This window comes from Monodon monoceros, unplaced genomic scaffold (assembly GCF_005190385.1).
Source record: "Monodon monoceros isolate NGI ecotype Baffin Bay Population unplaced genomic scaffold, NGI_Narwhal_1 Super_Scaffold_22, whole genome shotgun sequence".
Taxonomy (NCBI): domain Eukaryota; kingdom Metazoa; phylum Chordata; class Mammalia; order Artiodactyla; family Monodontidae; genus Monodon; species Monodon monoceros.
The window spans coordinates 5,942,509-5,970,449 of NW_021703779.1; the positions used below are offsets into that span (position 1 = coordinate 5,942,509).

Below are 27,941 nucleotides of genomic sequence, written 5' to 3' on the forward strand. Positions count from 1 at the left end.
CAGCACTAGGACAGGATAAAAGGTCAGATATCCGATGATACATTTATCAGCTGTCACAGGTCTGAGGGCGTTACCATGACACAAGCGATGCTTGTACAAAGGCGTATTTATTTACAATAAAACTGCGGACTACAGAAAAGGTCTGGGGTGGGGGGCTCTTCCCCATGACTCCCCACCAAGGGCAGGACATTTCCCTGTGGATGTTACTGCCCGCAGTCACTCATACTCCTCATAATTCTGATGTCACGTGGCTTCCCTGTGGGGAGAGGTCAGGGATCAGGGTTTGGTAAAGTTAGAAAAAGGGGATCTTACAACTCTGGGGAATCCGATGAAAAGTAGAACTCTATGCCATCTCCAGCTTTTGGACTTGTTTTCTGGTAGACCCTAAAGGACACTTCCATGAAGCACAAGAAATATCTGAAAATGAGCTTACCTGAAAATGGTTAGCATTGATTTCACTTTTGATTATAGGCTTTAAAGCTACAAACACACACACGTGTGTGTGTGTGTGTGTCTGTGTGTCTGTGTGTAATGTCAATGCAACTCCCATAAACCAGGACCTGGAGAACAGAACACTCCTGGTAGATTTCATATGCATTTATGAATCCAGTAACTGGATACCCTAAACTATACAAATTACGTGGGTTTGCATAAAGTCATCACTTTGGAATATTTCTTCAGAGTGAGGGTGTCTTTACTGGCAGAGAAACACACAGTGGCTCCTTTCAACTGAAATGCTTTTTCTAGCAACGAAACGCCGGTTTCAGTGACTTTAGGGAGCGAAGGGGCCAACAAATCTGGCTCTTGCCGTGGCAGAAATGACCCGGGTTCACCTCTCTCTATGAAGGACGATTGGAAACGTGAATCTCTTTCCACCCGCTGACATCGCACCTTTTTCAATGCAGTTCAACCCGAACTAAAAAACTACCTTGGGAACAAAATTAACTTGCTAAATTCACCCGTCACCACGTAGCCTTTATCTTTTCGGAATACTCAGCCACTTCTCCCTCGCCACGGTTAAGGATTGTACTACGAACATGAGTTTATCTAAGAATTCCCAGGTGTGTTCTCCTTTGGGGGCATGGGACCCGGACGCTTCCATCTGGAGAAGGGGTATTGAATTTCCTAGTCTCCTTCCAAATAATCCACACTCGAACCTTACTGGTAAGTCTGCAGAGTATATATGGCAGCAAGCTTGTTATGGTCCGCTCAGGAGAGCCCTCACAGAGAGTTAGGTATGGGTTCTAACCCACTATCTACTATTCCCTGTGGGGCTTTTGCTCTCACTCCAAAGTTCTGAGCCTCAAATTCCTCCAAAAGAAGACATCTCTTCACCCATCTCCCAGGGTCCTTTTGTAGCACGTAAGAGGTGACGGGTATGAAACGTGACCAAGAATACGTGTATATCCACAGTGGCTGGCGTCTATCTAACCAGTATCTGCTAAAACTTGAACACATCCCTAGCTGGGCACCCAAGCTGGATCTGTTTTACAAAGCATGGATGAGAGTCATGACCAGGGAGAAAGCTGGAATGACTGAAGGGCCCTTCATTCAGGGCATATAAGGAGGATTAAGTATCTCTAAGAAATCTACAGGTCATTCCTTTCCTGTCAGAGCAACAAGGATTTCTTGCTAATTAAAGTGTGTTTAGGATGACCTGTCTCGAATTACTGTACAGCTTAGAACATATGTTGAGCTAATTATCTAGGTCTCTAATAGTAGAAGCATCTTCCCAAGGTAAGTTCTATCCCTAAAAGAGTAAATTAGGGTGAGGGATCGTGGAGTGCATAGTTATATATTCCACACCGTCACTCTCCTCAACTTGGAAACACCTGCTTGTAATCCCGGGGCACGTACCTAAATTTGGTTCAGCAGACTTCATCTGAGACAGTCACAAACCAATAAAGCATCATCCCTTATGCCCTTGTCATCTGTATCTTCATATCGCAAGTTAGTATCTCGAGAACAAACGTTTGAGTATAAATCATTTCATCCACAAGGTTCAGAGAGAGAATATAAATGTTAGAAATGAGAGCTTAAATCATTTTCCTCATCACCTTTGACAAATGAACCCAGGGAGAGCTGTGTACCCCAAAACTGGTTTTTAGATCAATACACTGAAATAAAGCACTGGTTTCAATCGGAAAATTTTGATTCAAGAGCATCCGAATAAACTTCACAAACACCGTTATTGCTTGGACGAGGTTTTCCTTCTTCTGCTTCTGAGTAGCCCTGAATCCATGTCTCACAGAGCTCGTAAGGCCTGCCTAAACTTCTCAGGACATTCTGGTCAAAGAGATACACATTTAAATGTCTTCAGGTCCATGAAAAAAATTTTTATAAATATGATAGTGTCACAGTCTGTTATGATTCTTTGGTACCATTTTAAGGCAATTCTCTCTAGATTCCTGAAAATAACAATTCAGCAAATCAGATATCTCCTGTAACACAGGAAGACGATGTTACCCAAGGATGATTTTACCTAGATGTTTAAAATCTTTGAATCTTCAGATAATGTATATGAGAAGTTTTTTGTGTGAATGACATCATGGTACACACGTGGTAGTATTGTCACTAATACTGACCTATTTATGCATTGCTCCAATGTGGGCAATAGTCGTTTACATTAGAATCACCTATTTAAAGACTAAACCCTTTTCAAATAATTCAATAAGCATAACCTCCCGCTATGGTGTTGCTAGAGCATCCTAGATATCTAGTTCTGGAAGAAAACTGCAGAAACCCCATTATAATCCAGATAAACTGGTTGGACCGCTAAGTATTGGAGAAATGCAAATCAAAACTACAATGAGGTATCACCTCACACCGGTCAGAATGGCCATCATCAAAAAGTCTACAAACAATAAATGCTGGAGAGGGTGTGGAGAAAAGGAAACCCTCCTACACTGTTGGCAGTAGTGCGAGTTGATGCAGCCACTATGGAAAACAGTATGGAGGTTCCTTAAAAAGCTAAAAATAGAGTTACCATATGACCCAGCAATCCCACTCCTGGGCATGTATCCAGAAAAAAATGAAACCTCTAATTTGAAAAGAAACATGCACCCCAATGTTCACTGCAGCACTATTTACAACAGCCAAGACATGGAAGCAACCTAAGTGTCCATCAACAGATGAATGGATAAAGAAGATGTGGTATAAATATACAATGGAATATTACTCAGCCATAAAAAAGAATGAAATAATGCCATTTGCAGCACCATGGATGGACCTAGAGATGATCATACTAAGTAAGTCAGACAGAGAAAGACAAACACCATATGACATCACTTCTACATGGAACCTAAAAAAGTGATACAAATGCACTTATTTGCAAAACAGAAACAGACTCACAGACATAGAAGACTTACGGTTACCAAAGGGGAAAGGGCAGGAGGAGGGATAAATTAGGAGTTTGCAATTAACAGATACACACTATTATACATAAAACAAATAAACAACAAGGACCTACTGTAGAGCACAGGAAACTCTACTCAATATTTTGTGATAACTTATAATGGAAAGGAATCTGAGAAAGAATTTATATATGTACATAGTATATCTATAGTATATGTAATAGAATCACTTTGCTGTACACCTGAAAGTAACACAACATTGTAAATAAACTACACTTCAATAAAAAAAATAAATGAAATCAAAGTTAAACAAAGATGAACTGGCTGAGGTTCAATACCCTCAGGCTAATCAAATTTGCTTCGAGCCCGTCCCAAAGTCATACGCCAAGGAACCCATTAAAATTCCCCCTAAGCATATGAATATTCGTATAGCCTGTAGGTTCAATCATCTGTGTCCAAATACCACATGCCATCAAGATGTGCCTCACCCTGGAAGTTGAGGATCACTCCTGAAGCCTGTGATTTCATAAGGAGCATTGTATTATTCAGCCCCTCCCCACAGGTTTCTGAGGGATTGCTAGTCAACGGACAGGGACAGGAGAGGGTTCCGTTGCTTCAGCAAGTTTGCCAAACAGCAGACGGTTGTATTCTGGCTTAAACGGGTAGGTCTGCCATCCACAGAGAGCCACTGTACCTCGGAATGGCCGTTCTCTCACTTGTGAAATACTGTAAGGCTCACCCATGAGGTAAAAGCTTTGTCTACCATGCAGACTGGGACCCACTGTTGAGTCATGACATTAATTTCGTGTCACAACCAGATGATTAAAAAAAAATAAAATAAAACAGAAGGGGATCAGGTAGGAAGTATCAGAAGTGATCACTCTATGGAGAAATAAATCCTTTCTGGAAACTTTTGCTTCAGTTAAACATCTGTGTATGACATCTCATTGGATGATGGTGTGAAATGTATGTCTTACGAAGTTCAGAAGCTTCTGCATTAGATCATGTTAGCACCGCCTTCTAGAAAAATCTAGGCAGCTTAGTGATGGTGCCGTTCTCTAACAGCAAAAACCCACAGATGCTCTAGCATTTCTCAGAGTGTTCTACAGGAGTTTAGAACTCTAGGGGAGCTTGTTAACAGGGAGAGGCAAAGCCTTACCTTAGAACTACTCTCCGTAGGAATTTCTCAACGTAAGACTGGCAATGTTCAGATTCAGCCAGGACCCCGGCACCTCCCTACACAAAGTCTGAGGACTCACAGTTCTCCACCTACAGTCAAGAGCTTTTCCCCTCTTCCCTTCTTGGTCTACCTGTGGGAAGTTCCAACGATCCAATTTTCTACGCCACCACGTACTGAGCTATCAAAGGCAATCCCACAAGGGACAGATCTACACCAAGCGCCACGCCCACGATGCGGGTGTCCGTTCAAGTGATGGCCGCCTCTGGCTGTGCGGGCTGACGGGTAGGCTGACCGTGAGCACTGATAGCTCCACAGTGTCTCCAGGTTCAAAATCACGGACACAGATGTTCACCAGCGTGCTGGCCAGCTGAACATCTTCCCCTCTCTCTTAAGAATCGAATTATCAATACGTCCTTCATCACGCCATGTTGCCAGCTTCCTCCACTTTCTGGTGTCTGAACAGACCTGCTCTCGTGGGCAGGGCAAGTAACCACCAAGGCCAAACATCTGATTTTCCCACCGTGTTCCCACCTTTCTCTGTAGGACTATCCTCTAAACTTTTAAAGGCAACAAAACAATTTTGTTCGTTTTTAAGAGCAAGCGTTCCTGAGACAGACTGCTGTGAAGCCCTCCGTGGATGGCTACCCCCTTCGCTGACCGCAAACACCGAAACTACAAACTCAAGAGGCCCCAACAGACTCACAAGAGATCACCTGTTTCACCCAGCTGACCCTCAGAGTCGCTCTGCTCGGAAACGTGCCCAGGATATCGTGGATCTCCTCACGTTGTTTATATCGCACAACATCTACAGTAAACAATACACATGGCCTCTCCTCTCTTAATCACACACCTGAAGTGTAAAGACCGTGGTGATGCCTTAAGGTCCCTGTTGTCACCCAGACATTTTTGGGGCATGGCCTCATAAGCAGAGGACGTGCGGGAAACTGGCAAAGCATCTCTGCGGGGAGCCCAGGTCATGGCAATTCCCGACCCACTCCCCCCACCGCCCAATACACGCCCAGCTGGAGAAATCTCCCAACCACAGAAGGGGAAACATGGCTCAAAAGGCCACCCCGGTTCCTCCACCTCCATGGAAACACCTGAAATAGCATATGGCATGTGTCCCAGGCAGCATCAGGCTGGGAGGCGATACCTACCGTTGTATGAACTGGGCCGCGTCTGCTGTGAGCCTCTGCGTGAGGTTGTCATAGGACATGGGCTGCTGGGTGATGTCACGGTTCCTCATGAGGAAGCAGTTCAGGGGCCGGAAGTAATGCAGGAAGCACAGCAGGCCGCCGAGGACCAGGGCGGCCAGGAAGAAGAGGCAGAAGAAGATGCAGGGGGGCACCTGGACGAGCCCCAGGCACCTGAGCACGGCCAGGGTCAGCAGCGTGATGGCGATGACCTGCAGGGGGAGGAAGACCAGCAGCCTTAAGGCCCTGGTGAACACGCTGCCTTCTCCCGGCTTGCAGTCCCTCAGGTTGGTCACGGGCAGCCCGTGGAAATAGTCGAAGCCATGGCTCAAGGGGTGGTGGCAGAGGTCCGTTCTGTTGTGACAGCTGGTGCCAAGGTGCCACTTCCCTGAGCAGACAAACAAACAGGCGGCATGTTTAGTCCCCACGAGCACCCCGACACGAAGGTCAGCTTCTGAGTTGCGCACGCTGGAAAGCGGCCTCTTTCTGCATATTCATCAGCCAAAACCATTCTTCCGTTTCCAAAAACGGTAGGGTAGGAACCTCTCTCTCCACCAGAAAACAAGAGGGGATTTAGTGACTGGAAAAAATACAAATAAAATGAAAGACACACACCTCACATACTTCATAGGCAGGAGACAAAACTACATAGATGAACACCAACCTTTCTGGGGGACGTGTGTTTTTTTTAAAGACATTTCCTTAAAAGGAAAGTCTTAAAACCAACTTGATTTTGTCCCTGAAATGTTAGAAGTGGAAATGAATCCATATGTAAAAACTACCCCTGAGGCATGAGGAAATCATACTCATAACTCAGTAATTATTGTAAACACCTATAAACATTTCTTATAAAATGTGAACTGTACGGGACTTTCCTGGAGGTCCAGTGGTTAAGGCTCCGCGCTCCCACTTGCAGGTGACACGGGTTCGAGCCCTGGTCGGGGAACTAAGATCCCACATGCCACGCAGTGTGGCCAAAAAATAAAACAGAATAAAAATGAGGGCTTCCCTGGTGGCGCAGTGGCTGAGAGTCCGCCTGCCGATGCGGGGGACGCGGGTTCGTGCCCCGGTCCAGGCAGATCCTACATGCCACGGAGCGGCTGGGCCCGTGAGCCATGGCCGCTGAGCCTGCGCGTCCGGAGCCTGTGCTCCACAACGGGAGAGACCACAACAGTGAGAGGCCCGTGTACCGAAAAAAAAAAAAAATTAATTAAAAAAATTGAAATGTGACTGTATCACTAAATTAGGGAGTGCCTCACACAAGAGAAAAAAGTGATGGTGGTTTGACAAAATGTGGGAGGAAAGAGACCGGTCATTTTGCTCTCATGAGATGTTCTAGGGTTCCTCTGATGACCTGCATAGACCCAAGTTTATCAAGTGAAAGGGGAGAAGGATTCGTTCCTACCCAGGGGATAAAATCAGTGGGAATGTCAACTGAGAAAAATTCAGACCCAATTTTAGTACTGAAACGTAAAATGTAAACCTTTATCAATAGTATGGTGTGTGTGTTTGTGTGTGTGTGTGTGTGTGTAGTTTTGCATGCTGTGTGTGTGCATGATTAGTTATCCATTTCACCATCCATCATCCATCCACCATCCATGCATGCATCCATCCATCCACACGCATACACATACATACATAAATAAGGACACACATCTACACATTCAAATAGCACATATAGACGCATGGTGTTTGAATTTAACATTGAAATAATTTCTCCCCTATTTACGGTTGTGCAAACGCTATCAGTGAGTTCATCTTCAAGAAGGCTGCTCTCATGCCCTCCCCAATTTCCCACTCACCCAGGTCCTCGCACTGCCCCCCCCCCCACCAGCTGCCCATACCTATCAGAGCTGTGGAATAGCCTTGATTCTTCAGGAGCTTGGCGAACGTAATCTCACTGTGGGGAAGTCCTCCCGAAGAGGCGGAGAAGACGAAAACTCCCACTTGGGACCGAGATGCCATTCCTAAGCCAGGAGAAACCCACCATTAGGACAGGGGAAGCCCTAGGACTGGGAGGTGGACCAGGGCCGCAGCGACGGAACCAGGAGGTTGGGTACCTGAGCGGATGGGATACCGGCCCGTCATGAAGGCCGCCCTGCTGGGTGTGCACAGGGGTGATGCTGCCAGGTGCTGCGTGAGCTTCACTCCCCCTCTGGCCAAGCGGTCGATATTGGGAGTCCTGGAACAAAGACTCAGGTCATTCCTCGTGACCCTGAAAAGAAAGCTTCTCCCTGGCTTTGCGCAGTGAGTCGCTTGTCACTTATCCAGGGAAACTGCGATGGGACAGGGGGAAGGCAGGGGACACAGCACTGAGACTCAAAGTGACAACAGAACCACACTGAGGATGAAATCATCCAGGTCTGCCCTCTCCAGGGGCCCACCCATGCCCCCCTGGGGGCTCTGAGCTGCTGATTTAGGAGAGAAGCCAAGTCCTTACAAGGGGCTGCTCTGAGAAGCAGGAGGGGCAAGGGTCAAGGTCTCTGTACTCCGTCACCTGTGCCCCCCACCAGTTACCTCCGTGCCCCAAACGAGAAAGCTCTGGGAGCAGCCTGAGTCTTCTCTTGCCAACTACAGCCAAAGAGGGGCTCCTAACCAGTTCTCACCAGGCTCTGCCGAATTTCCACATGGCCCCAGGGAGAACGGGGTGACGGCACCGTCCGGGGAGAGGGACGATGGGCTCCAGGTGCATTTACCGGGGATCGGTAACAAAGGGGTCACAGACTCCAGGGAAAAGGGACACAGCAACATGGAAACACGACATGCCGTGAGACACGCACACCCTCTGAGTGTCTTTCTTTTTTTCCGCTAAAGAAACACTCATTTACGGGCTGACTTCTAGGATGACGCCTTATGCAGGACAAGCCATCCTGCTACCTTTTATCCAGGACTGGTGTGGTCCATCACCTTAGGAAATCATGCCAGACTTCCTAGGCATTCAGAGGGGAAGTTCCTTCAGGGCTGGGTACACGCTGAGTGACGATCCCTTATCCTCCAGTGGGAACCCCAGCGCCTGCCTCTCTGCCAGGCTGCTCATCTTCTATACTTCAGTTCTGAGCATAGATGGGACTCCCCCCACCCTGCCATGGCCTCCTTGTCCTGTGGGAGAGGCCTGTTCCATCTGTAGGATGTCAGTCCCTATCCCCCATCACAGCAGCTTCCTCCCTGTAAAGGGACGGAGTGGCTAACGGCACTCCCCTCCAAGACTTCTGCCTGTGGCATGGGGCACGTACCTTGTTCCGTTGTGACGCCGCTGCTTCCCTGGTTCAGCACCCACAGGCTAGTCCTGTAACAGTGCATAGCTCGAAGGGCAAGATCACGGCATTGCACTGAAATGTCAAGCCGCTCGCTCATCTATTAGTTTAACTTATGCCTTTAATTCTCAACATTTCCACTTTGCTTTGGCCTTAAATTACAAGACGCTGAGAACCTGAGGCTGTCTGTATATTTGACTTAATCCCCCTAGTGCCTAGATTGGCCACTGAAAAATCTGACTATTTTGAGGTGTGATATTATAAAACTTAAAATGGAAAATGTCCTTCAGAAAGAACTGGGGAGGAAGTGATAAATTGGAATTTGGGATTAGCAGATACAGACTAGTACATATAAAATAGATAAACAACAAGGATTTAGTGTACGGCACAGGGAACTGTATTCTTTATCTTGTAATAAACTATAATGGAAAATGGAAAAGAATCGGAAAAAAAAGAATATCTACATATATAAATGTATGTATAAATATATACATAGTATATATATATAAATATATACATACATATTGATAGAAAACTGAATCACTGTGCTGTACACCTGAAACTAACACAACATTGTAATCAACTATACTTCAATTAAAAAATAAATAAATAAAAGAACTGGATGCTAATATGGAGGACAAGGCAGATTTAGGGTATTATTGATATGAATTCTTACTTAGGATTTTATAGCCCTGTTTTTCTTTTGGATAATTGGCAGACACTGAACCTTAAAGGCTTGACTGTGATTTTTTAATCAAGACACCTTAGCAGGAACAGTTACCTATTATCTCACTGAAGTTTAGGAATATCACATCTAATATTATATCTAATACTAATATCATATGGTATTTTAAAATGATACTTAACATGAAAAAAAAATAAATTGTGACCTCGATAAGAAAAATTAAATTACTAACAAAGTTCGTGTCTGAAATGCCTAACAGTGAGATCTAAACTTTTCACAAAATGAAGCAAAAGGTGGGGAAGGAAACATACGTGGTCAATTAAAATTTTAAGAGAACACTGAGTGCAGATCTCATCCTTGCACGTGCTTTAAACAAAATCTAACAAACATCACAGGTCAGCATACATTCTAAAAATAACACGTGACATCTGACACACAGAATCAGGTTGGAAGTGACGTCACATTCGGCTGCACCTTGCAGGCCGGGTCCTCCTCAAAAGTGTGATTTACTTCATTTTTGTTTGCTGTGCCACACAACGATGAAACAGACGTCCTGAGACGCACGGTCATGTTGTACAGAAGAGGAGGACCTACAGCGAGTGGTGTGAACACAAATCAGACCCCGTGGCACTCAGCGGCACGTCCCTGTGAGCTTCAGCTAATTATCTGTAGCTCTTACGAGAAAATTCTGGTGAATCCCACCCTCTCCTTTCATTTTGTTTGCGCTCATCACGTGTGAGGTGAAGCTCTCCACAGAACCACAGTTATGTCAACATTTCCCCATGAGCACATAGAGAAAGTGCACCCCTAAGACCAATATTCCACTGCACCCTGACCGACTAATTCTAAACCCAAGAGCCCTACACCGGGGGGCTGGGGAACAAAACACCCTCCTCTGTCCGAGTCTGGTTCCCACTGTGTTTTCCCTACCATTGTAGTCACCCCTAGCCCTTGAAAAGTTCTGACACCATCAAACATGACACGTGTCCCCAGGACATCTGTCCCCGGCCGGTGTGTCTGCCTGAGAATCCAGCACAGCCTGGCCCAGAGGTGGAAGGAAGGTACAGAGGTGACACCAAGGGGTTGACAAGGGGGGATGGATTGGGTCCCAATGGGAATGGAGCCAGAGGCCGAAAACAGAAGACAAAACAGAAGAGGCGAACCAAAGGGAGGGAAACATGATGATGGGGAAAAAGCCACAGACTAGGGGCGAGGAAGAAAGAATTATGATGAATACCTTCCCAGTGAGCCGTCTGAGTTCATCCAACAGTGATTCGAATAGATAAGTCATCACACCTGCCTACTAACACCTGTGTGTGTCTACGTAAAGTCGTACAGGAAAGTGCGCCATTGGGGGGGCTCTGAACGTTTCCCCGTGGCCTGCGCTCTATGAACGTGCGCTGCCCATCCCAGGACGGCAGCCTGTGAACGGAGCCCTGTGTTTACACATCACCCAACCTGAGGGTCTTGTTTCCATAGCAGCCAGGATCCCCAATGCCAAGGTCGTCGGCCATCAGCAGGACGAAGTTGGGCGTTGACACCGCATGGCTCCGGGCCTCATAGATGAACAGCAGCAGAAGCAAAAGCGTCCTCATCTTCCTGCAAAGGGCAAGGGGAAGAGAGACATGAAGGATGCTGGCCTGAGGCGGCCCACCCTCCTTCTCTGCGACCCTCCCCCTCCTCCCAGTAGAGGATGTTCTGTCGACCCGGCCACCCCCGACGACATGGGCTGCAAAGCATCTAAGACATCACGTGGCGAAGAACTGTATCCTCTCTGTCCTGCGTGTCTGTTTCCAAAACAAACACTTCTTTCTCCCTGGCTAGCAGTGACCTCTCCTTTCTACCCCAAACCAAAACATAGGCTCTGTCTAGAAAAATGAAGACACAATCATCTCTTTATGGAAGGCGGGCTCTGTGTCATCAGCGGAAAGTTCTCTGCACGGAAAAAACCGGGCATTTCAGCACAATCCAATTGTCAATGTCAAATCCCTTCTAAAACTAGCCACGAGTTTCGGCGTAGCGGCTTTTCAAAGGGAAACACGTAGAGTTGGGCGTGATGCAAACCTTTCCAAGCTCAAGGAAGACATGCTTCACAGCCTGGGGCGGCTCTGGGTGCTGGTAGGTGGCAGCAAACGCAGTGGAGGGGAGGGAAAATCCATCCACCTTCTATGGCTGTCATCTCAACGCACGCTCACCCCCCTGCCCCAGCATTTCACCCCTTTCAAGAACAACAGGCCGGAGGACTTTGGGGGTGGATGCACACCTGAAACTCCTGCTCTGACGCCCGTAGGAACTACCAAGTGAACACTCAGGAGAGGGACAGAACCTGCCCGCGTCTGAGCAGCCGGGGGCAGAAGCATCCTCAGGCCTATCCCCTTGGGTGGGGTTCAACATCCTCGGGGCCAGAACAAGGGGCCAGACCGAGGGGTGCACACACCTGAGCTATCGCTCACCTCGAGAGAACTCAGGACTTAGGGAAACGAGAGGAAACCTTAGCAGAACCTGCAGCATCAGGAACTCATCGGGGGCGGGAAGGGGCCTGGGACATGCAAACCCCACGGGAGCTGTGGGGTTCCACAGGAGGCATGATGGCCACATGCAGCAGAAATCCCATGAGAGTTTCGTCGGAGCAAACAACACGGGTGCTGCTTCCAGAGGACACCTGGACGCCAACCCAGCCACCCTCACGTGGTCCTCTTCTTTTACTGCACCCCCTTGCTCTCCGTAACACGGATCCTCACCTAGAGTGGGATGTGGAAAGACAGCCCAGCCCCCAAAGATGTGCAGGCCCTCATCCCTGGGGCCCACTTGGAACGGGACGGTTCTCTGTCATAGGAGTTGTGCTGTGCCGGGACCCCTGGACTCACTCACTCGATGCCTGCAGTGCACCCTCCCACCCTGACTTGTGCCACCAAAAAGTCTCCCGACGCTGTCTCATGTCCCCTGGGGCATAAAGTCACCCCCAGTGCAGAACCACCGAGTCACCGCCAGCCCGTCACCGTCTTCATCATCTCTAAAATCATCAGCGAAACCTTTGCTCCTGTATGTACACGGTGACGACTCACTCCCTTTGCTGTCATAGGCGCAGCTTGGCTTCTGTGGAGGGATTCGGAAGCTCCAGCCCACTGAGCAACTGACTTCTCCTTTGCACCCACGAGTACATCTTCAATGCTAACAGGTCACGTTCCTCGGCCATCACGTGTCCCCGTCGGTCCCAGAAGCCCTTGCTTTCCTGGGCATGTAGGCAACAAGCTCAAAGAGGCTCTTCAAAGAGGACCTTAGGCTCCGAGCATTCCTTTTCGTCTTGTCTCACCTGTGACTTATCTGTCTCTGGTCCACGTGGAACATCTCTCCCCACCACACCTTTTCATCAGATGTTCTGCTCTCCGAACAGTCATCTTGCCAGTTGCCTTTCTGAGTCCAGATCAAAGGATCCTCACCCCCAGTGCGTAGATAACTTGCAGCCATACCTTTCTCTCTTGACCTACTTTCAGTCTCCCCTCTCACCTCTCTGTCTCTCAAGGATCTTTTCGCAAAGGCAAACTCGGCGCCCTTTGTCTAAAGATAACGAACCAGGGAAATGTGACCATTCAATGCTCTCTTCTAGAGCTCACTCTCTCATTCCTGTCTCCCGCGTGCTCTCTTTGGTGGCCTGTCTTTGTCGGGGAGTAGAGGCATGAGGGCAGAATGAGGAGTCAAGGGTCTCGTATCAGCTCAGGCCAGCCGCTACGAGGCCTGGGCCACCTCCTTGTGTGGGTGACTCATCCACATTTCACCAAGATGCCATCTCTGCGGTCGGGCAGTCAAATAAACGCCTGTTTTTGTTTTTGTTTTTTTTTCAGTGCAGAGAACTTTCAGCTGATGACACAGAGCCCACCTCCCATAAAAAGATGGAAAGAAAGGGTCTCCATGAAACCAAGATCCCCGCACCCCTACGTTCGTCACAGCGTTATTCACAATAGTCAACATACAGAGACAACCTTAGTGTCCACGCACGGATGAAGGGATAAAGACAATGTGATATGATGGAAAGTTACTCAGCCTTGAAAAGAAAGAAATCCTGCCACTTGTGACAATATGGATGAACCTGGAGGACGTTATCCTAAAGGAAATAAGCCAATAACAGAAGCACACATACCACATGATCTCACTCATATGTAGAATCTAAAAAAAGAAACTTGAACTCATAGAAACAGAGAGTATAACTGTGGTTGCCCTGGGCAGATGGGGGGCGGTGGCACAGAAGAAATGGGGAGATATTGCTCAAAGGGTATAAGCTTCCAGTTATAAGATGAATAAGTTCTGGGAAGTAATGTGCAGCAAGGTAACTATAATTAATAACACTGTATTGTATACTTGAAATCTGCTTAAACAGTAGATCTTAAGCACTCTATCCATAAAAAAAAGTCTTAACTGTGTGAGGTGACCAATGTGTTAACTAACTTGACAGTGGTAATCACTTCATAATGTATATGTCTATCAAATCACCATATTTAAATACACGCAATTTTATTTGTCAATTATACCTCAACTGAGCTGGAAAAAAAAGAATATCCCCTTTCCCTCCTTCTAAGAAAAAGAAAAAGAAATAAAGGGTTTCCAAAATGATAAAGTACTAGACAAATGTAACTTGTTAGGAGTATTTTTGTCTTTCGATATCTTTGCAGCTAAAAGCCATTCACTGACAATTCAACCAAATCCATTTCCACAAATGCTTATGACGTAAAAATTGGCTAAAAGACACCATGATGGTCTTGTGATGGTTTCATGGTTGAATGAGACACAGAATCATCCTGCAAGGCTCCAAGTGGTCAAATGAGGTATTCCATGAACCCACTAAAATAAGTGACAGATGTGGCTTCTGCAGATGAGTTTCAATCCTGGTTCCCCTGCTTCACAGTGGTGAAACCGCAGGACATTTACTTAGCCTCTTTGTCATCATTTTCTTCTGTAAAATGGGGATTACTGTGAGGATAACATGATATACTTAGCACTATGACTCAGTAAGGGGCTCATAGGTGCCAGTACTTGTTAGCTGCAGTTATCAGCAGCATTATTATAATTTTGTGTAGACTCTAATAAGTACAGTCACACAGCTTTAAATGAAGATGTGGGAGGCCAACTAAAAGATGGCCCGATGACACCCCTCCTGGTACTCACGTCTTGCATAATCCCCTCCCCATGAATATGGCTGGACTTTGCAACTTGGTTCTGACTAACAGAAGATGAAAACAGTGATGTGACATCACTTCTGTGATGAGGCTGCAAACGACTACGACCTCTGTATTTCCAGCAGACTCTACTTCTTGCTGGATTTTGATTAGCTCTCCACATTGGAGAGACCCCCATGACGAGGAACTGAGGATGGCCTCCAGCCAAGAGCCAGCAAGGACATGAGACTCTCACGCCACCAGCCTACAAGGAACTGAACCCTGCCCACAAGGATCTTACTGAGCCTGGAAACAGAGCTTGCCTCTGTTGAACCAGTGTTGAACCAGTGGATGAGACCACCATCCAGGCTGGTACCTTGATCCAAGGAGAGGAGCCAGCTAAGCTGTGCCTGGGTTCCTGACCCATTGAGATGGTGAGATAACAAATGTGTGTCACTTTGAGCTGCCAAGCTTGGGGGCTGTTTGTTACACAGCAGTAAATAACTAATACAAAGTGCAGTAGCTTAAGATGGGAAGTTCAGCTGTGCTGATGAGGACCTGAAAAAAGCTTTCCATGCTGGTGGCTCAGAAGGTCATGATGAATGTATTTTAAGAAGATGTTTCATTATTAATGAGTAGGAGGAATTTAAATAAGTAATTTAAAGATACATGGCTCAACTTTTATTTAACATAGTTTTGGAAGTCCTAGCCATGGCAATCAGAGAAGAAAAAGGAATAAGGCGAATCCAAATTGGAACAGAAGACGTACAACTGTCACTGTTTGCAGATGACATGATGCTCTACATAGAAAATCCTAAAGATGCCACCAGAAAACTACTAGAGCTCATCAAAGAATGTGGTAAAGTTACAGGACACAAAATTAATACACAGAAATCTCTTGCATTCCTATACACTAACAATGAAAGGTCAGAAAGAGAGATTAAGGAAACAATCCCATTCACCATCTCATCAAAAAGAATACCTAGGAATAAACCTACCTAAGGAGGCAAAAGACCTGTACTCAGAAAACTATAAGATACTGATGAAAGAAATCAAATATGACACAAACAGATGGAGAGATAGATATACCATGCTCCTGGATTGGAAGAATCAATATTGTGAAAATGACTATACTACCCAAAGCAATCTACAGATTCAATGCAATCCCTATCCAATTATGGCATTTTTTACAGAACTACAACAAAAAATTTCACAATTTCTATGGAAACACAAAAGACCCTAAATAGCCAAAGCAATCTTGAGAAAGAAGAACGGAGCTGGAGGAATCAGGCTCCCTGACTTCAGACTATACTACAAAGCTACAGTAATCAAGACAGTGTGGCACCAGCACAAAAACAGAAACATAGATCAATGGAACAGGATAGAAAGCCCAGAGATAAACCCATGCACTTATGGTCACCTAATCTAAGACAAAGGAGGCAAGAATATGCAAGGGAGAAAAGACAGTCTCTTCAATAAGTGGTGCTGTGAAAACGGGACAGCTACATGTAAAAGAATGAAATTAGAAGACTCCCTAACACCATATACAAAAATAAACTCAAAATGGATTAAAGACTTAAATGTAAGGCCAGATACTATGAAACTCTTAGAGGAAAACATAGGCAGAACACTGTTTGACATAAATCACAGCAAGATCCTTTTTGATCCATCTCCTAGAGTAATGAAAATAAAAACAAAAATAAACAAATGGGACCTAATGAAACTTAAAAGCTTTTGCACAACAAAGGAGACCATAAATAAAACAAAAAGACAACCCTCAGAATGGGAGAAAATATTTGCAAACAAAGCAACTGACAAGGGATCAATCTCAAAAATACACAAACAGCTCATGCAGCTCAATATCAAAATAAAACCCAAACAACCCAATCAAACAATGGGTGGAAGACCTAAATAGACATTTCTCCAAAGACGACATGTGGATGGTCAAGAGGCATGTGAAAAGATGCTCAACATCACTAATTATTAGAGAAATGCAAATCAAAACTACAATGAGGTATCACCTCACACGAGTCAGAATGGCTATCATCAAAAAATCTACAAACAATAAATGCTGGAGAGGGTGTGGAGAAAAGGGAACCTTCCTACACTGTTGGTGGGAATGTAAACTGGTACAGGCACTATGGAGAACAGTATGGAAGTTCCTTAAAAAACTAAAAATAGAGCTACCATATAACACAGCAATCCCACTCTTGGGCATATACCTGGAGAAAACCATAATTCAGAAGGATGCATGCACCCTAATGTTCACTGCAGCACTATCTACAATAGCCAGGACATGGAAGCAGCCTAAATGTCCACTGACAGAGGGATGGATAAAGAAGACGTGGTACATATATAGAATGGAATATTACTCAGCCATAAAAAGGAATGAAATAATGCCATTTGCAGTGACATGGATGGACGCAGAGACTGTCATACAGAGTGAAGTTAAGTAAAAAAGATAAAGACAAACACTGTATAATATTGCTTATAGGTGGAGTCTAGAAAAATGGTACCGATGAACTTATTTGCAAAGCAGAAATAGATCACAGATGTAGAAAACAAATGCATGGATACCAAGGGGGAAAGGGGGTGGGGTGAGATGAATTGGGAGATTGGGATTGACATATATACACTACTATATATGAAAGAGATAACTAATAAGGACCTACTGTATAGCACAGGGAACTCCACTTGATACTCTGTCATGGGCTCTATGGGAAAAGAATCTAAAAAAAGAGGGGCCATAGGTGTATGTATGACTGATTCACTTTGCTGTACAGCAGAAACTAACACAACTCTGTAAAGCAACTATACTCCAATGAAAGTTAATGAAAAAAAGACCAAGCTCACTCCCGAAGCAAAAATCAATGAAATAAAAAGTAAAGACACATGGCTCAGCTCACCCACCACGTGAAAAATGAATTTTTGTTTTACAGTTGAAAGTTGAAGATACCAGAAGAGGAATAAATGTTCTTATGGCAGACACGGGTGAAAGAGATTAAATGGTGTGAAACTCAGACTCTGTGTGAATCTTAAGTAAGTCTCAGCCCCAAATCCAGCTACTCAGAGACCTACTTCGGGCTACTACGCTTTTACTGTACACAAAAATCAAATATGATTTCTTTTCAAATAAATTTTTCTTCATTCTGTATTTACTTATATTCTAAGTGTACACAAGAAAAAACACACAAACCAACTATTCAGAGAACCACTCAGGTCCTGTGTTTCTCTCCAGGTTTTTCTTTTTTCTATGCTTGTGTCAACAGCTGAATGCACAGCACTCCTATGACTCTGTGCCCTGGATGCTGTTTTCGTTTTTCCATGCAGATCTCTCACTACAGGGTGGAGAAAAGTCTAAGAAAGAGCAGGGGTCAGACATGGAAGACACTGTCAGCACACGAAGGACGTTCATTTTTATCTAGAAGTGATGGAGAGACAGTAAAGATTTTAAGGAGGGGGGGACAGGCGAGTTTGATTTCCACTGAGATGGTCATTCTGCTACTCTGCGGTGGATGGATTGGCACAGGCTGGAGAGGACATGAAGATAAAGGCCACGACCCTACAAAGATGTCGGTACCCAGAGTAGGTGGGGACAGGCAGCAGAGAAGAACAGAACTGCATTGAGATGCAATCAGTAGACCTTGGTAACTAACGGGACAGGAAGTGTCAGAAAGAGAGGGCCGTGAATGGTACTTCAACTTTGCTCTCTGGAAACAGACAGGGGCCGTTAGCTGTCAAAGAGCACAATAAAGGAGAAAACATTTGGGGTTTCAGATTTTGAATCCTCTCCATGCCAGGATGTTGCTGTAGTAAGGACCCATTGTACACATGTGTGTTCTTTGGAAAAAAAAAAAGCATTCCAATTTTCTGTGCTGTTCAGTGAGAGGGTTAGTTTACGTGTAAAACTTTTTTCTTTTTTTTTTTTTTTTTTTTGCGGTACGCGGGCCTCTCACTGCTGTGGCCTCTCCCGTTGCGGAGCATAGGCTCTGGACGCGCAGGCTCAGCGGCCATGGCTCACGGGCCCAGCCGCTCCGCGGCATGTGGAATCTTCCCGGACCGGGGCACAAACCCATGTCCCCTGCATCGGCAGGCGGACTCTCAACCACTGCGCCACCAGGGAAGTCCCTACGTGTAAAATCTTTTAATTGAAATCCAATAGGGCAAAAGTCCGCTAATAATTATTAATATCTATATTAATTTCTGAATTGCCAAATGGTTTTGGTTCGCTCACTGCGACCGTGTATCATTAGTTATAGGTCCAAAATGTGTCTGGGGTAGATATTACTAAGGCTAATGTGAGAAATACCACCTAGTCCAATAAAGAGTGTTTCAAATTTTATGTTTCTCAATAGCCACTTACAATCCCACTGCATTTGAATTATTATTGTCTGAAGTGACCAGAATTTATTTTTTCCCCACAAACATGGATTAGTACAAAGTGCTTCTAAAGATGTTTCAAACTGTTAAAAGAGTTAGTTGATAAAAGTACTTAAAAGTTAAATAAAAGTGCTCCAAGATATTAAGAGTACAGCACATTAACTTCTGAAAAACAGCATAATGTCCCCGCTGAAAAAACTAAATTATTTTTCTGAACAACCTTAATTTGGCAAAAAAGCAAGAAAAAAAACTTTTTTGAGAATGCAGGTATTCCTAAAACAGAATTATTGTGAAGCGGAGAGAGAAAAGAACATTTTCATAACTAGAGGTGTAATTACATTAAATTTGTTCATTGAAAGAATATTAACACTGCACAGACATGACAGAAACTTTACCACGGCAAAACCAAAATGTCCCCGATCTATTTGCTTGATGCGGAAAAGGCTTATTGGAAACAGAGAAAAACCTACATTGCAAACCACACTTTGTTTAGAAGAAATGCCATTTTTGTTCAACCCAAGCTATGTATCATCAATGAAATTTGCTTAACAAAGTGTTACCTAATAAATATCCTATTTTAAATTCGTGAAGAAAAATAGTCTGACATCAGGGCAGCAAAACCCCCAAATGAATGTGTGTTTAAACAGCTGTTTCTATAGATTTAAATACCTATTCAGATTGCTTGTGTTTTCTCTAATATAAATATTCACGTCTTATTTATTTAGCGAACCCCGGTTTTTACTGACTGCGCAACCCTGGCTGGGACTCTGGTCTGTGACTTTTTCAGGATGCTCAAGTACACCCAGTACAGTTAAAGGAACTGTGCTAAGTATTAATAAAGAAAGGTACCCTTCAAAAAGTAAGTCTCGCCCAACCTCTCTGTTGACATTTGAAATCTTCCGAACGCTTGGGGAGACAGTCAGTTCTGGATGTTTGAAGACTCTCATGGCTCTCACTCACTTCTTCCCTTGCTCCTGAGTCCAGCTGATGCAGCAAGACACAGGAGGGAGGGCAGCAAAGCAAGGAACCCAGATGGGACCCCGCCCCCGCCATGCCCCTGCTGTCGCCCTGTCTGTGTAGGTCTCCGTTCCCATACAATAAGAGGGCTCCCGGCATGTCTAAAAGCCCACCCTGTTTCTGTGCCCACACCTGATGGTTCTTCTCTACGTCTGCCTGGAAATGACTCTGCATTGTTTTCCAATGAGATACCAGAGGGAGCGACTCTGAGAGCATCATCACAGAGCAAAAGAGTCCCTGAAAACTGTAAAAACCAGAGTCTGAAAAGCATGTGACAGCCCATCCTGTTTGAGTTCCTGAAAAGCATTTCCTCCGCCGCCGACTGTCAGGGTCAATCTCTGGCTGCCTCAACCTGCACTGGGTACCTCAGCAAAGGCGGAATGTTCACCTTGAGATAGAGAAACAGAAAAGGCAGGTGCCCTGGCTGGGCTCCGGCTGATTTAATGGCACAGATGTGACTGTGTTTGGCATGAGATGAGATTCCTGCCGGCCCAGTCCAGAAGCTGGGGAATTTCTCACGCAAAGGTACCAACGGTCCTGCCATGGCTTAAAGACCCAACCAGGCAAGGCAGCTGAAAGGGAGCCTGTTGCTGGAGTTCAGAGCAGCAGACAAATACAAATTCAACCCCAGTTGGAAGAGTAAGAGCAGAAGGCTTCAGAATGAGACAGCAACGGCAAAAAGCAGCAAAAACAACTCACACCCCTCGCATGGCATCAAACTGTTAGCCTGGAGGCGCCCGTTTTATACAGATTGCTACCTACTTCTAACAACCAACGGCGCAGGCTGTTACTGTGCCCATTTTAGAGATGAGCAAAGTGAGGCTGAGAGGTGACGTTATCTGCTGGAGGACATGTAGCCAGTGAATAATGGGGCGGGGGTCACAGCCCAGCTCTGTGGGACGCCAACTCCATTCCGAGACAAACGTGAGGAGAACTGTCCAGCTAAGAGCGGGCTGTAGGGACCGCCTAGAAAGGGGGCCGGGGCCACGTATGCAGGCAGGGAGGGTTCTATTTCATTTTATACACGGTGGCGTTATTTGAATACTCATGACGCACTGGGTAAGTTGAAAATTATTTTTGACTGTGATAAAATCCACATAACGAAATTTACCATCTTAACCATTCTTAAGCGTACATTTCAGGGGCATTAAGTACATTCATCTTGTTGAAAACGATCCCCCCCCCCAACCCATCTCCAGAACTCTTCATCTTGCAAAACGGAAATTCTGTCCCTGTTAAACAACCCCTCATTTTCTTCTCCCCCAGCCCCTGGCACCCAGCATTCTCCTTTCTGTCTCTAGGAATCTGATGACTGTGGGTGCCTCTCACCAGTGGAATCACACAGTATTTGTCCTTCTGCATCTGACTTATGTCACTGACCACAATGTCAAGGTTCATCTGTGTCGTAGTGTCACGATGTCCTTGCTTTTTAAGGCTGAATCATATTCTGTTGCGTGGATAGAGCACATTTTGTTTATCCATTTATCTGTTGATGGTAATTAGTTTTAAAAGACCAAATATAGAAAATGAGACACCAAATCGTTAACCACTATTAACTCTTGCCCTGGTCTTCTGACCACTGTTAGAAAGTTCTCTTTTTTGGCTGTTTGAAGGGTTAAAATTTGTGAACACCTAGAGATTTTGAAATTATATAATACACCTGTTCATAACATGTTTGATCACTCTGAGCTGTATAGTGCTATCTTTGCTATCTATACATACCTATATAGGATGACAAATACATACTATATACATATATATAGTGACTAGCAGTATGCCAAAATACATATCTCAGTTCATAAATAGGTTACACACATACACATACACATCACCTTGTATTCATATGTTGAAATGTCTATGACTATCAAGGTTTGATAAAAGTTAACACTTTAGTGTTTTCCCAAATTTACAAAAGAAATTTTTGTTGCTGCTGCTGTATTATTTTCAGTCTAAGTAGCTGAATATCTCGTAGCCAGATGTCTACAACTAAAGGTTCGCTTCTAAGACAAAGGAAGATTAGCAATTCACATACTCTGCACGTAATAATCCGTAATTATCGTGAGCAAATATTGAATCATGTTCTCATGCTACCCGGAAGATATATTACATCACGGAGCTTTGATAAAATGTCATTTTTTAAAAAAATTTTATTGGAGTATAGTTGATTTACAATGTTGTGTTAGTTTCAGGTATACAGCACAGTAAAATGTCATTCTGTAATGAGTGGATTGCCTTTTAAGATAAGAGGTTGTCTTAACCCTCAACTGCGTTTTTTTCCGAAGCAAAGGAAAAATGCATTTTGAGATGGAGCTGTGCTAAATCTAGCACATTCACAAATGTGAACAACCAACACAGAGAATCCCTGCTAGAGCTTAATTCCCTTGCACTTTCTTACACTTTGGAAGGCTAAGCGTTTTTAAAACAGTGTTCTTTATGCGGTTTCAAAGTTCTGTAATTAAGAGATGCCTCCTGGGACTTCCCTGGTGGTCTCCAGTGGTTAGGACTCTGCGCTTCCACTGCCGTGGGCCTGGGGTTCAATCCCTGACTGGGGAACTAAGATCCCACATGCAAGCCCACCCCCCCCCCCCAAAAAAAAAAAAAAATAAACACAAAAAAAAAAAAAAAGAGAGGGAGAGAGAGGCCCCCCATAGATAAAGCCAGCTGGAATTAATTGTAACAGCGTTTGTTATGACCATGCACGCCCCTCCTGTAGACTTCCACTTGGAATGCATCTGAGTGACGTCGTAAACGGGATTCTCCCCTTGCTGCTCCCGTTCTAACTACTCCAGCGAGATCCCGAAGGCCCAGGATCTGTGGCACGTCTGTGCACAGGGCACTTATCGTTAAGACAACTGTGTGGGATGAAGCCATTTCTCTCCTGCTCTGCCTAATAATCTGCTCAACCTCCAATCCTAAGGGCTGTGCCATTATCCACCACGCATCACGGCTCACCTCAGGTTTTCATTCATTTACAACTGGCTGAATTCTACAAAGAAAACTGTGTAACCGGAGTGGTCCTCAAAATTCTGGGGAGAGTCACCCTAGCTGGAGAGTTCTTGGTCCCAGAGAATAGTGAGCAGATAGACCATGACACTGGGATATGGAAGGAAGGGTGAGAAAGCCAGGTTTGGATGACCTCTCTAATGCTAAGAGTGATTTAGAGAAGGATTCTGTAAGAAAAACATATATAGAAATGGCTAAGATCAGGAGGTCTGCATGCTCCCCAAATTCATATGTGGAAATGCTAACTCCCAATGCGATGCTATTTGGAGGTGGAGCCTTTGGGAAGTGATGAGGTCATGATGAGGGTGGAGCCCTCACGGATGGGATTAGTGTCCTTATACAAGAGGCCCCAGAGAGCTCCCTCACCCCTTCCTCCAGGTGAGGAAGTGACGGCAGGCCGTCTGGCTTATGCAGAGTCCAGTCCCTCCGGCTAGAGTTCTTTGGGGTTCAGGGCTGGAGCCGACAGTGTTGCTGTGTCTACAGAGGTCCTGTCTGCACAGAGTTTTCTCAGGGCCCTCACGGGGAGGAGCAGAGCCTGCGTCAAGACAGATTTGGGATATTCCTGCATCGCCTGGCCAAAACACAGTACGCCAATCTCACGTGAATTTCTCTTTTTTCAAATTTTAATTTTAGTGGAACTATAGTTGATTTACAAAGTGGTGTGAGTTTCAGGTGTACAGCAAAGTGATTCAGTGATACATATATGTATATTCATTCTTTTTTAGATTCTTTTCTCACGTAGGTTATCGCAGAGTACTGAGTAGAGTTCCCTGTGCTGGACACACACAGGGATACACTGCTGGTTATATATCTTATCTACAGTAGTGTGTGTGTGTTCATCCCAAGCTCCTGATCTATCCCTCCCCCCATCAGCAGCAACATGGATGGACCCAGAGATGATCATACTGAGTGAAGTCAGACAGTGAAAGACTAATATCGCATGGTATCACTTACATGTGGAGTCTAATTTTAAAAAAAGATATAAATGAACTTATTCACCCAAATTTCTAACATGCAGTATGAAGGAATGGGCCTACATTATAGGCAATCGGACAGAATGAAAATGCATGAGGAGAAAGACAGAATACGAAGTAGAAAGTGTGGAGCAGAAGAGAAAGTGAGGGCTTTGGAAAAGACATGAACCGCTTCTTTACATCCTGACATTGTCACCTGTGCTATAAATGTCAGAACGCCTCTGGGGTTGTTCTCCCTGTGATACTAAAGCTTTTGTGACGGGGGTGAGGACCGCTCAGGAGGGCCGTGACTTGAGACGAGAAGGAAGAACATTATTTTAGCTGCTAGGATCTGGGCCAAGCTTGACCAATTTAACAACCAGATTAGGGCACAAGACAAAGATGGCTCAAAACAAGTAGGACATCCCCACTAACGGGATGGTCAGCTGTTACTCCGAGGCTCACACTTCAGCAAGCTAGTTGACCCTCTGCATTGAAGGAATTTCATAGAAATGATCAGCCTGGCCATCTTTACAGGGAGCATAGGGTACTCCCTCCCCAGCACTCACAGAATCACTGATGTTCTTTTAGAGATTATAAATAAGTGCATAGGGCACTTACTATAAGCAGAATGCAAAGGCATTTTTCTAAAAAAATTGCTTTGGTCGTTAAGATGGTGCACAGCTGAAACGCATGGCCTCATCACCATCAGAACATTCTCCCAGGTATGAAATCCAGCCAGAGGAAGATGCAGGGTTAAATTTGTCCAAAGTGAGGGAGTGACCATGTCCTTGGCTGTGAGTCTGCAGCGAACTCGCCCCAAGGCCTCAGGGAACTGTGAGCTGGCCTGACATGTACAATGAGACAATGGGACTCTCCAGCACACAGCCCTGTGTGCTTGGGTGTCGGCAGGGCTTACAGCCTGGTCCCCTGACCAGCGCCAGACCCTGCCCTCCATCTTTCCCCCCAAGGAGTCAGCCTTCCCAGGGCCGGGGTCTGGGGAAGCAGGCACAGCCCCCTCATTCCCCATTAGAGTGGCACCCTGCTCCCCTGTTGTATCCACCTCACTGGTTCCAGGCAAAAGTGAAAGCACATTGGAATGGGAATCTTCCCAGCCTCTTCCTCTTGGAAGAAAGAGTTCAGAAACAAACCAAGGCAGAGGAAGATGCAAACTCCAACCGAGCTAAGCATGTGTCGCTTTGCTTTCTCTGAAACCATCCTCCGTGTCTCAAGATGGTTAAAAGAAACAAATGGAAAGAAGTCCAATAAATGTCTTTGGTTAAGCAGAATGCACGTATAAAATTTAGGGACTTCCCTAGCAGCCCAGTGGTTAAGACTCCAAGCTTCCACTGCAGGGGGCGCAGGTTCAATCCCTGGTCGGGGAACCAAGATCCCGCATGACGTGTGGCACAGCCAATAAATAAATAAATAAAAATATAAGAGTTGGTAGTACAGGAACAGAGCGCCATCCCTCCCACGGTGCTCATGCAGCCTGCAGATGGCGCTTGGTGTTCAGGGATCACCCCACGCACCCCTCTGTTCATCTCCCCATGACCTTCCCGTTCACGCCAGTTTCCCCAGCTCCAGACCTCTAGGCTCTGGGTCTGAATTTGGTTCCCCGGATCTGCACTGTCTGGCTCTTTGCCATCGGATCCCAAATACCCTTCGACGACACCCCAGAATGCAAATGCTGACACTGAGCCTCTGTCCACTCAGGAGACTGGTACGTAGTTGAAAATGTTTAAAGAAGCAGAAGTTACAGGATGTGAAAAAAGCACTGCCAGTTAAGAGGTAGAAAGCCAAAGGGACCCCCCAAATGCTCACGTTGACAAGATAAAGCACAAAGCCTCAAAGTCATAATGACTTTCTTAATCGTGGAGAAATTCACATACCATCAAATCCACGACACAGGCCAGTGAAAAGTGTACGGCTCAGGCTTTCGGTACCTTCACAATGGAATGCAACCATCGCCTGTGTCTAGTTCCAGAATGCTTTCATCGCCTAAAAGAAAACCCTGCACCCATCTACTACTCACGCGCCATTTTCTCGTCCCACCTGCCCTTGGCAGCCGCCAACTTGCTTTCTCTACGGATCTGAAGAGTCTGGATATTTTCCATAGATGGAATCATACAGTATGCGGCCTTTTGTGTCGGGCTTTTCTCACTGAGCATCAGTTTTCAAGGCTCATCCACACCGTAGCCTGTGTCAGTGGTTCAGCCCTTTTCACAGCTGAGCACTATTCCACTGCACAGGGCCGTGCCACGTTTCTTTATCCATCTGTCAACGGACATTTGTGTTGCTTCCACTTTAGGGATATTTTAACTAAGTGCTGCAGTGAGCACTGATACAGAGGTTTTCGTTTGAACACCTGCTTTCACTTCTGGGCAGACACCTAGGAGTGGAGTGGATATGGAAATTCTACGTTTAACTAACTGAGGAAGTATCAGACTATTTTCCACAGCGGCTGCCGCGTTTTACCTTCGCACCAGCAACAGGACACTCTCCATTGAAATCATCATTTTTCAAACCCATCAGAAAGCTGAGGGTGCAAGGAAACTGACATGAACCCGAGTCCAGGCTGTGGTGACGCCTCCTCCCAAGATGAGACCCTTGGGTGCTTTCATCCCCGATGGAGAGAATGGGAAAAAGTGGGGGGAACCAGCTGAAATGGAAAGCTGCGTTTAACGGCTTCATGGGGGCCGGTGGGCACAGAAGATCAGGAACTCGAGACGGTACAGGCAGACAGCAGTCTGCACCCAACCCTTCGACGTATCCCTACCAGTCTTCACTGGCCCACTGAGTGGTCTTACGCCACGGCTAGGGTGGGGCAGGAAAAGGACAGGCATCCCCCGACCAGGTACTCTGAGCTTTGGCCACGGGCAGTCACACCTGTCCCTGCCCCCCGGTCAGGATGGGAACACGGGTCCAGCAAATCCAGGGCAGGAGAGAGAACAAGAAGCTTTCCTCAAAGACCCAACAAGCCAGCAGCCAGGCTGCAAAGCAGAGCGAAATCCTGTGACCCTCACCAGGGCTCAGATCCCAAGCTCTGTGAAAGAGGAAGTGTGGACCCCACAGCAAAGCCCGTGAAGCCAGAGGGAACTGAACCTAATTAAAGCTACGGCAGGTAACATCTATACGGACAGAGTGGCTCGCGCCAGAGGCCGGGTAAACAAGGGGGTGTGATGTTTTCCAGGGGTAAATATTATGCAATTCAGTGTGGGCTATTCTTTAACACTCAATGTCCATCATTAAAGATATATATGTATAAACACACATATATACGTAGATATGTATATATAAACTATGTATACACATAGCTATACATACATTAGATGTCAAGTAGCATACGATGTGCAGCTGCTAAAATGATCAGACGTACAGAAAGACAAACACCATATGATATCACTTATATGTGAAATCTAAAATATGACACAAATGAGCCTATCAGATACAGGCTCACAGACACAGAGAACAGACTTGGGGTTGCCAAGGGGGAGGGGAGATGGGGGGATGGAGTTGGAGTTTGGGGTTTGCAGATGAAAACTAGTATGTACAGAATGGATAAACAACAAGGTCCTACTGCAGAGCACAGGGAGCTATATTCCACATCCTGTAATAAACCATCATGAAACTGAAAAAAATGATCAGGCATAGCCCCTAAAACGTCCATAATGATAATAAATATGTCAAAGGATCCATAAAAGAATTTAAGCACGTTCATTGTCTTCCACATGTAGTACCTTTTGGATAAATGGTATCTACAGGCTTTGTCA

At 45.5% G+C, this 27,941-nt stretch overlaps 1 protein-coding gene across 1 annotated transcript in view; it reads right to left on the bottom strand.

Annotated features, from left to right (window-relative positions):
- The window catches only part of STS (steroid sulfatase), a 127,750-nt gene that overhangs the window by 75,616 nt on the left and 24,193 nt on the right, over positions 1-27,941 (bottom strand). Inside the window, exons 2-5 of the mRNA XM_029240421.1 lie at positions 11,124-11,264; positions 7,787-7,908; positions 7,571-7,693; positions 5,691-6,114 (exon numbers count right to left, since the gene is read on the bottom strand). Coding sequence (XP_029096254.1) covers positions 5,691-6,114; positions 7,571-7,693; positions 7,787-7,908; positions 11,124-11,260 — 806 coding nt within the window. The 5' untranslated portion in view covers positions 11,261-11,264. The remainder of the gene's footprint in view (positions 1-5,690; positions 6,115-7,570; positions 7,694-7,786; positions 7,909-11,123; positions 11,265-27,941) is intronic.